The 10,772-nt window shown below is 33.3% G+C and overlaps 1 protein-coding gene across 5 annotated transcripts in view; it reads right to left on the reverse strand.

Moving 5' to 3' along the window:
• The window catches only part of LOC121238424 (la-related protein 1A), a 30,488-nt gene extending 22,742 nt beyond the window's left edge, over positions 1-7,746 (reverse strand). Inside the window, exons 1-6 of one of the 5 annotated variants that reach the window (XR_005935125.1) lie at positions 7,059-7,745; positions 5,020-5,542; positions 4,709-4,874; positions 3,561-3,651; positions 3,295-3,366; positions 1,981-2,498 (exon numbers count right to left, since the gene is read on the reverse strand). Coding sequence is in view for 4 of the 5 variants with exons in the window: in XM_041135271.1 (XP_040991205.1) it covers positions 1,981-2,498; positions 3,295-3,366; positions 3,561-3,651; positions 4,709-4,874; positions 5,020-5,542; positions 7,059-7,280 (1,592 nt within the window). In the remaining variant the exon portion in view is untranslated. Of the gene's footprint in view, positions 1-1,980; positions 2,499-3,294; positions 3,367-3,560; positions 3,652-4,708; positions 4,875-5,019; positions 5,562-7,058 lie in introns of all 5 variants that reach the window. The other 4 variants (XM_041135273.1, XM_041135271.1, XM_041135272.1 and 1 more) reach the window with 4 other exon arrangements.
• Positions 7,747-10,772: the final 3,026 nt, after the last annotated feature.

Consider the following 10,772-nt stretch of genomic DNA (forward strand, 5'->3'; position numbering starts at 1 on the left):
CTTTTTTAGTGCAGCCATCCCCCCACCAAAGGAAATAGTTAGCTCTGCCTAGAATCATTATAATCAACCATTGCAAGAACATGAGAGAGAGAGAGAGAGAGAGAGAATTTTTTTTTTTAACCAAAAACGAAATTGGTTGTAATTGATTTTAATGGCATAAACTTTCATGGATGTCTTGTATCACTAAAGCCTCATTTAGATTCAGAGATGAGATGAGATGATTTTAGATTAAAGATGAAAGCTTAAAAAAATATTGTTAAAATATTATTTTTTTAATATTATTATTGTTTTGGAATTTGAAAAAATTGAATTGGGATTTGAAAGGGTTGAATTGGGATTTGAAAATGTTGAATTGTTTATTATATTTTGTGAAAATTTAGGAAAGTTGTAATGATGAGATGAAATGAAACACTTTCTAAATCCAAACGGTGCCTAAATTACGCACATAGGCAATGATTTTGTTAATGTCTCAAATACTTGGGTTTTTGCCTATTCTTACGATTAATAAGATTTTGCTTACTGACAACAAAAAATAATCGATAATAATTTTGCGTTCATGAGCAGCTCATTAGTGAGCAAACAAGCCGAACTGGAATTGAATCAAGTTGATCACGAGTGGCTTGTCAAGTAGACTAGTTCATTTATAGCCCTAAACAAACATAATCTTCTCTTGACATCCTCTTCAAGAACATGGCAACAAATCAATGTCATTTGAAAGTGTGTCATTCTGAATATATTATCAAGGTCAGATGTTGAAATTGTCAAGTAAAGCAAGAGAGGGTTTATGGGAAAAAATATGAATGACAGTGGGAGAGGAACGCTAAAAATGACCTCGATACTGAAGATGACTTCCATTGTCCATGTTTGATTTTCATGTTGCTTTAACATTTCTAACTATTGATTTACCATTATAAACATTCCATCGCGCCTTTTACTTTTCATTCAAACTAACCACATCATGAAATAAATGAATTTCAAACTGCACTTCATGTATTTTTTTACATTATTAATATCATCTTTGCTGTTAATTTTACGGGAAAGTTGAATTCCTTCATGGCCTTGCATACTTTCAATTAAATCAATGTAATTCATAGGATCAAAGTGCAGAAAATCATATATCCCAAACCATCTGCAGAAATTTTTCTGAAGAAAACATGTCGAAGAAAAAAAGTGAAGATACATGTTGCAGATTTATCGATATTAGATGATTTAGATTTATGTAAGATTTAAGTATTCATTGGCTTAATGGCAATGATTCCTTTGGTTGGCCCAAAGGGCAGGGGTTCGTACCACCCCTATGTCAATAAAGTAATTTTAACTCCTAGAGGTTGGCTCAAGTGGTAAAGGTTTTAGTCTTGATGGTATGCTCCCTCCAGGTCTAAGGTTTGAATCCTCTTGGGTGCAAACAATTTGTAGGGGCCATCGAATTGGGGGAACTTCCCCTTGAATTACCCGAGGTGCACTTGCGAGAAATTCCTTGCTGAGGGCCTATGCACCCTTAGGATTAGTCGAGACTTTGTTTTCAGACACCCGGTGCCAATCAAAAAAAAAAGATTTATAAGTAAGCATCTCTAGTGACACATGGACAACATTAAACCCCTCTAAAGTGCAACCCTACATTCCTCCTACCCAATGCCCTGCTTGCCTAGCCCTTCCTGTATGGGGTTGTTGTTTAGAAAGCACATAACAACCACTGAAACATCTATGTATTGTACCATCGACTAGGCAAATTCTTTTTTAGAATAAATCGAGAACTTTTCTAGGACTGTATTCAAGATCTCATCAAAAATTTACAGCAACTTGCCAATCTGATATAATATGTACAATAGGTGTGTTCTGGGATAGAAGGATTTGAATATCAGAGTACCAGATGATGCTTCACAAGAAAATATGAAAAGGAGAAAAAAGATCATCAAGCAAATATGAAAGCACTAGAGATTTCTATCAGAAAAAGTTAACAAAAACAAAAGCATGCACTACCTTCTAGCTGAAGAAAGATCATCCTTCCTTACTGGTTTCTGTTCAAGCTCCATCTCTTCATCAAGCATAAATGTGCTTGCAAAATCATTAGACAGGTCATCAACATTCTGTACAGCCATATCTGATGACACTCCCCTGCTTCCAGTCTCGTGATCATCAAATTTTGTGTTTTCAGTTCCTCCTGAGTGTTCTGGGAGTAGAGAAGCAAAACTGGTGCCAAGATCTAAGCACTTGAAAGTAGCACTCCTGTTGTAATGTTCAGTGTTCGTAATATCTGGTACTACAGGAGTATCTCTGTTTGACAATAAATGTTGGGCTGAACTTTCATCTTGTGATGCAAATTCAGCATTTTCTTGAGAGATGTTGCCTGCATTATTCATATTGGCCTCACGATTTGAAAAGGAATCAATAGCCTTCTCTACGGATTGGCCTTGGGGAGGCTGAGCTTGCAATGAAAAATTCTCTGCAGAAGATGGAATCCACTTTGACCAATCGTCACGTTTCCGTATCTTGTCACCCTATAGAGATAGCACCAATAGTAAGTTTCATGCCACTGGAGAAAAAGCAACATAGCACTAGAAGAAACCAAATCACATGTCAAAATCTCCCAACTTAGAGTATAAAATTCCTTGTACACATGAGTTGGATCCAAAAGTAGGAAGGAGTTACTCCCAACAGCACCATAAACTCTATTCCAAGGTGTGAAGGTGGAATGAATTCATATCGATGCTTCAACCAAACTAATGCCACCAACTCTTGTTCAAATTAACAGGGTAACTCCAAACAGGTTTCCCTTTCCACCACTCTTTGACACATGAAATTTTATCAAAGGACGGAGAACTCTGTACACAACTTCTTTTATAACAACTCTGAACACAACTTGCACCTTTTGAAATAAGTCTGATAAATTTTGGAAGAAATAAGACCTTATTATGTTCACTTGGGAAAAATAGAAAATAAATAGGGAGAAAAGATTCCCAATTGGAAAAATAAAAATAAAAATTATGAACACATACATTGAAGGAATACTTCATAAATCTGCAAAGATTTAGAATTTGCAAAAAATAACATTCTTTCGAATCAGCTTCAGACATTAGAATCTTGAAGATTGTGCGAAATGAGGGAGATCATACTGCAACCAACCCTAAACCAACTAAGATTTTTGCATTTGAAGAAAGAAAGATCATTATCTGTTAATGAAAAACAAAATTATTAAGTTATAACTCTACACCCAAGAAACTATTCTGGCTTCAAATCGTTCCAGCATATATGGAGAAGAAACAGAATATAAGAACGAATGTATGAAAATCCAACCTGAACTTCTACAGCACCAGAAGTCTGCAGTGCATCAAGGATGAATGGTAAATCTGAGCTCATCTTCTTAACCTGCTTAATAAATCAAACAAAAGTGAGGTTCAAATCATTTCAAGCGACATAACAAGGGAACATGTCTTTTGCAAATCTAACATACTAACTTTATATTGTGGCAATTGGGAATAAATTAGCCAGATCTGCATCAGAACTAGCACCAGCCTGTATAATCATGGCAATCTAGCATAAATAGAACACAGAAAGCTTACTCTTTTAAAGTCAGCAATAGTGGATATGGGAACCCATCCGTGGCTGTCCATCAGGGAGATTAGATAATGGTCATTCTGCAGGTTTCCATCACTGCTCAAAGAAAAGGATATAAAGGCAAAAGACAAAAACTTTGCTGTAAGTCTGTACTATACAAACAGAACCATTATTTTATTTAGTTGCTAAAATTCCCAGAAATCCTTATGCACATTTGGATGTCCAATCTATTAGTGTCAGCATTATATTTAGTATCCAAAAGGACAATCAAGATATACAGAAGGGGCTATCAAAGAAATGGAAAAGGTCATAAAAATGTCAAACATCAGTTCAATATTTTCAGAAAAGAGTACATGTAGCTGAACCCAATTAGGAGCATCCATAACGTAATAAGGATTAGGCTCAGTTGAGTTGAATTGAGCTGTGGAGATTCTACAGCATCAAATGTATGATGACTCACATAATTCAGGGCCTATTTTAAACAGAATAATATAATGACACCAAAGCATTCAATGTCCATGGCATGTCCACTTCCGGCTCATATTATAAGGCTACTACATCAATGAGAATAAGGCCTCGTTTGGTTACACAGATGAAATGCGATGAGATGAGATAAGAAATCTATGAATAGTAGTGAGATAGTTTGTGAATAGTAGAAAAATGGTTTAAGTTAAAATATTTTATAGGGTTTTGGGAAATGAGAGAGAAAAAAGTTGAAGAAAAATATTATAAAGCTAAAATATTGTTAGAATATAATTTTTTAATATTATTTTTGTTTTGGGATTTGAAAAAAATTGAATTGTTTTGTGTTTTGCTTAGAAGTTTAGAAAAATTGTAATGATTAGGTGATGATTAGATGAAAAAGTTGAAAAATTGAAATTGAAAAGTGTTTGTGTTTGAATGGTGTTTGAATGTTGAGATGAGATGAGATGAGATGCAATGGGATGAGATGGGTAGAGACCATCTGTGAAACTAAAAGGGGCCTAAGAGGCTTCAAGTTAACAATACATGAAAAACTTGTGCTTACACAAAACAGGATTAAATGCAGCCATGATGGATTATGTAGGATAGCCAAGAAACGGTGTTGAATTATTGCCGCCAATACAAAATAAATAAAAATGAAGAAGCAATATTCTCTTCCTGGAGGACATACCTGAAATAATATTCGATTTGTTTTACTATGCTAGCCCTCAAAGCTAGTGTCTCTGGGGATGCTACAGGAGCCGCTGGATTAATAGGATATGTCATAGTGTGCAGCGAATGAGATCCCCTATTAGAGCCTGGAGGTGCAATAGGAACATAGTATACAGATGCAGGTCCTGGGGACAAAGTTAGAAATGATTGAAGCACAAACAGCATTGAAGAGGAGGAAGATCATTCCCTATACCGATGACAGATTAAAGAAGGTAGTAGGAAAAATGGTTTTATAAATGAAAGCCCCTTCCAATGGATACAAAGAATTACCAGGGAAGCTTGGACCAACCATGAACCCAGCCGCTGGGCGAAAAAAAAAAGGTCCTCTGACAGCCCTTGGTTCAATACCCTGTCGCAATGAAATGTTGTCTACCGGATTATATGCTCCTTGATAATGCCAGGCAGGATTGAAATGGCCAACAGGTTCTTGCATATGTGGTCTTCTAGTAAAAGAATTGACAGCATAAGCATTGGGATCCACTTGTGATGGAGGCTGAATATTTCTACTAGCATCAACACCATGACCTGGTGGAACAAGAGCTTGAGTTTCAAAGCTTGGGAAGAGTCCTGGACTAGGAGGGTACACATACCCAGGAACTGCAATGTGAGATGGAGAAACTGTAGGATGAAAAACGGGTGGGATTGATGGTTGACAATAGGGTAGGGATACAGGAAAAGGTTGACCACCATTTGGGTTGCGTTTAGAGCCTGATCTTTGATATCGTGACGATGAGTGTTTATTCGAAGGATTAGGATTTCCAGATCCATGTGATTTTTGCAACCCAACTGGTCCCTGGATGTATCCAAAAAAGCTACAGTAGCATATACCATTTAATTTTCATGCAATTAAATAGAACAAAAAATTAACAAAGCATCCTTCATAAACATGTAATAGGAGGGGTAAACACAATTTTGCTACTCCATATTACCCATTCCTGATTTAAATAGAAAAAAAAAACACATAAAAAGTTAAATTAATCTGAAGCCCCAAAACCCATTGGCTGAAGTCCTAACTTCGCAAACCAAACAAATTGACATAAGAACATTATAAAAAAGTTAAAGGCTGTTTTTTAATATTCTCTTATTCATCTCTTATTATATAATATTCCACCGGATAAACGGATTGTTTAATTGAAGACTTGAGGCAAAAGCTGAATCCTAGAAGAAAATTTGACAATTGTTCTTAGGGAAATTCTACATACTACACCCTCATCCCCCTCTCATCCCACTATGATGAGGTGGCATTTTCCATCAACCTGTAGATTTTTTCTTTAAAAAAATTAAGGATGATCTAAGAGTGATGAGTGCGCCACATTTTACATAGTGGGATGAGAGTGTGGTTTGTAGCATTACTCTTGTTCTTATTATGAGTTTAAGAGATCTTTCTTGCACGTGAATGCTATTTTTTTATATATAAATAAAAAATTAATTAGAAAGCACAAAAGAGACAACCCAAGTACACAGGGAGAATACAAGTGGAACACCTATCAGGAGGAAGATACAGGTAAATGCGAATTATAGAGATCTAGTCATGTGCAAATCCCATAGAGGAGTAATTGGTGTAGCAAAGTCATCAGGAACATTGTATTTTTGTTCAGACAATCTCCTTGTTTAAGACTAATTATGGATACCACATCCAAAACGAGTCTCATCATAATGAACTGGCATCGCATGTGAAATGCAATGATGAGCATATTTATAATCTGTTGCACATTATTGTTTGTCCAGATTTATGGCCTTTTGCATCGTTTTCTCTAGGGCCTAAGATGTGATCCCTAAGAATGTTTTCTTCTTTTTTCACATATATGATTCCTAAGAAGATTATTGATTTACACTTCTGCCGGAAAGGTTTGCTGTAATGGAAAAATAGTAGCTTTATTCAACTTTATGTGCACGGTTAAAGAGAGAAGAATAGTCACAGAATGATTGAGCTACTTAATATTGGGCTCACAGCTTTATTACTATACTCTATGTAAGATAACATGCCAGGTAACACTCAATGGAACCAAAAATGTTTACTTGGCCAAAAAAGAAAAATTAAATCTAGTAGGGACTTGCGTTCGTCTAAGCTGCTCTCATATAGTCCCCTTTAGAATAATGTATATGATTTAAGTTTTCCGCTACTCTACAGCTTAAGCTTCAGGGATGGGTGATATTTATGCCAAAGAACCCCCACAATTCCATTCTCTGTATACACGGCTCGTTTTCAAAGCGCATTTTTGGCACATTACTAAAATTAACAAGCCGTAAATAAGACACAGTGGGCTAAAGAAGACCGTCCAACATATGAAGAAGAGAATTTGGCAAACCTGCACAACTGGAGGAGCAGGAGTAACCAGAGGCTTCGTGGCGGCGCCATCGGGAATCTTGGGTCGCTGCGCATCGGTAAGAGCAGGCCAAGACTCCGCCGCACCAATCATTACCGGAGCTTCGGCATCGACGGCAACGGGAGATTTCCAGGGCGACTTTGGCCCACCCACTTCCTTGTTGTCGTGATTATCGACGTCAGCCTCATTGTCTGCCATCACCATCCAACCTCCGATCTCACCGATTATTAATGTCCCCCCGAACTTCCTCTTCAAAGCTTCACTCACTGTCTCTTTCCAGCAAGAACACAAGCACAGTTTTGGTGCAACTGTGATTATCCAAGATTGATAGGAAAGGCAATCTTGGAAGAGGAGCAAGACCACATGCCAATGGGAGTGTGAATGGAAGAATGTTGTATCAGTGGAACAGGGTGAGAATTTGTAGCAAAGAATCTAAAAGCAAGGCAGAAAAAGGCGGGGTTTGTAAAGGAATCTTTGATCCGTGAAAACAGTAAATCAAAAGCATGAGCCTGGTACACAGTTGGGTAGAGCGAGAGTGAGAGCGAGAGAGAGACGGCGAAGAGCGAGATATTAGGGTTTTTTGGACAGCGTGTACGTGTTTTTTGTGTGCGTGAAAAATGGAGACAAGAGGGAGTTGAGAGAGATTTCACGGTTGCAGCCGCCAACAAAGTGCCAAAACTGTTTAAAAGGCCTAGTACATGGTCTGTCCACTTCTACACCATGACCAGGCGCTTACATAAATAATTGTGAAAAACAATAATTTTGAAATTAGATAGTTGTCAAATAGTTAAAAAAGTAATAATATAAACGCATCAATTTTATAATATATATATAATAAAATACAAATATTTTTGTAAAATAATATTATTTTTATAAAATATTATTATGTTAAAATTTTGAAAAAAGTGATACGTATTTACTATTTTTTATTATTAAATAGTGGTCAGTTTAGAGGATTATCATTAGATTATACAAATGTAAAGTCCTAATTTAAATCAAGAGAGACTCTCATGTTAGATTATCTAACTATTAGTCAAAATAATAATAAATTATTTTTAATTTAATAATATTATTTTTTTCTAATTTAATTTTGTCATATTTTGTAATTCTACCCATCATATGTTAATTAATAATCAAATTATAATTAACATATAATTGGTAGTGACAAATATTGCTTTAGCCGGAAGACCCAAATATAATTAATTAACATATAAATATAATTAATTAATTACCATATAAATTTAATTAATTAATTAATTAACATATAAATCTAATTCAAGACCCAAATATAGTTAAAATATGTTTATTGATTAAATTCAATCCGGTTTTAAACATATTTTAGAACCAAATCGGTATACACTGGTTTTGATATTTTAATAATCAATACCGCACTAGTTACACCCATAAATTGGTACCTCCACTTTTACTGATTCCAGTCCAGTTTTCCAGTTTTAATATAGTATTAGTGGATTATATAGTTAGTATAACTATATTTTAATTATATAGTGATATATAGTGGATTATATAATAATATAGTATTAGTGATTTATATAGTTATTTATATATAGTGGATTACTAATAGTATTAGTGTTAGTATTAGTATTAGTATATATATATATATATATATATATATAAAATAGCATCATATATTAATATAGCATTTGATAATGTATATTAGTGATAATATGCTAGTGATAATATGTTAGTGTCTAACTTATTTATATATTTGATTATATATATTAGTGATAATATGTTTAGTTACATATATGTTAGTAATAATATGATGGCTACATAAACTTTTTATATGAGTGTATATGATCAAATATATAAAAATGTATTTATCAAAAAGAATATATATTATAATTTATTATACTATAAAATGTATTTAACCTTAATATATTTATATAGTTTATATTAATAACATATGATCAAATGTTCAATTAAAATTTTATATTATTTTAATGTTATGTTATAAAATTAAAACTTTTAATAGTAATGTTATATCAAATGTTATATTAAATATTATATTAATTTTATATTATTAGATTATTATTATACATTAATAATAGGATTTTAAAATTTAATGTTATATTAATCATAATATAGAAAATCATATAAAAAATATTTTATATAATATAAAAAATATTTTATATAATATAAAAAATTAAATATATATATGAGCCAGTCCGATTCGGTTCGTTCCGGTATTAGAAAAAGAAAAACCGGAATCCAACCGTTTTCGACTAGATTGGAGAAAAATGAAATCGGTACCGAACCAAATCTATCGATTTTGTCTGGTCCGGACCAGTTCACCGATATTTTTTTACCCCTAATTCTTTATAAAATGAAGACCCAAATATAATTAATTAACATAAAAATTTAATTAATTAATTAACATATAAATATAATTGAAGACCCAAATTTAGAAAACATATGTTTATTGATTAAATTATTGCTTTGGCCTTTCTACCCTAAGGAACCAAATATGACAATGGGATACTTGCTACTACTGTAGCTAAAAATAATATAATTTTGCGTTTGAATAAATCAATACAGACAATTTTATGTAAGATAAGTTAAATTTTACATTTCACTTACATTTGAAAAATCCAATACCAAATTATTTCTCCACCAATAGACCAACTACTACGTTACAATTTGTTTACAACTTTATCATAAAATAATATTATTTTGAAATTCAAATCCAATAAATTAAAACGAAAGTAAAAACAACAATTCTGTAATCGATATTTTATTAGATAGTTGTCAAATAATTGTGAAATAGTGTTTAGTCTATCATTTCTCAAATAATTAATCCAGTAATTAATTTTAAAACTAAGTGGGTTGTAAAACGACCTAGATTCCTTCAAACTAAAAATGTTACATTTAATATTTTCATCATAAATAAAATAAACTCATTCGCAAACAATTAAAACACGAATTTATAAAAAGATGTTAGAATCAATTGGCTGCCGAACCATCCTGAAGGAAGTCCACTAGATTGCTCTGGTCTCTGACCAGGTCAGAATTTGCCAGATTTCGACCACCACTCGTAAGGTTCTGAGCGGGTTTACGATGTGACGGGAATTTTATATTTTATTTGAGATTTTAAAATATTATGTTTTAATATTATTATTATTTTAAAATTTGAAAAGAATGAATTGAGATTTAAAAATTTTAAATTATTTATTATATTTTGTATGAAGATTTAAAAAATATGTAATGATGAGATGAGATGAAAATTTTGTATCTCATCCTACCCCAAACTTGCCCGAACTATAGTCGTTGGTCGCCACGCCCAAGCAGTGTCAATCGTTACAATCGGAGTGGTGGCCAGAAGTTCTATTATTTCAACTCATTTCATCTTAATTCAATATCCGAACCTCTCCTTATATTGGCGGAATTCTCCTCTCATTAACTTCTCTCTTATTTCACTCAAATATGTAAGATGTGGAAAATGTATTTAGTGAAGAGGAAAGATCCATATTTTGCCACATAGCGTCGCAACACCCAGTAAATACTCTCGTAAGCTCCAACTTTTGCCACTTAAGTCTGGTTTAGGTATACTAAAAAAAAAAAAAGTCTGGTTTAAGGAACGAGATGAGATGCAAAATCTGTTAATAATATGAAATGGTTTAAGTTAAGATATTTTATTAAGTTTTGAGAAATGAAAGAGAAAAAATTGAATAAAAATAG

The sequence above is a fragment of the Juglans microcarpa x Juglans regia genome, chromosome 7D (genome assembly GCF_004785595.1).
Source record: "Juglans microcarpa x Juglans regia isolate MS1-56 chromosome 7D, Jm3101_v1.0, whole genome shotgun sequence".
NCBI lineage: Eukaryota > Viridiplantae > Streptophyta > Magnoliopsida > Fagales > Juglandaceae > Juglans > Juglans microcarpa x Juglans regia.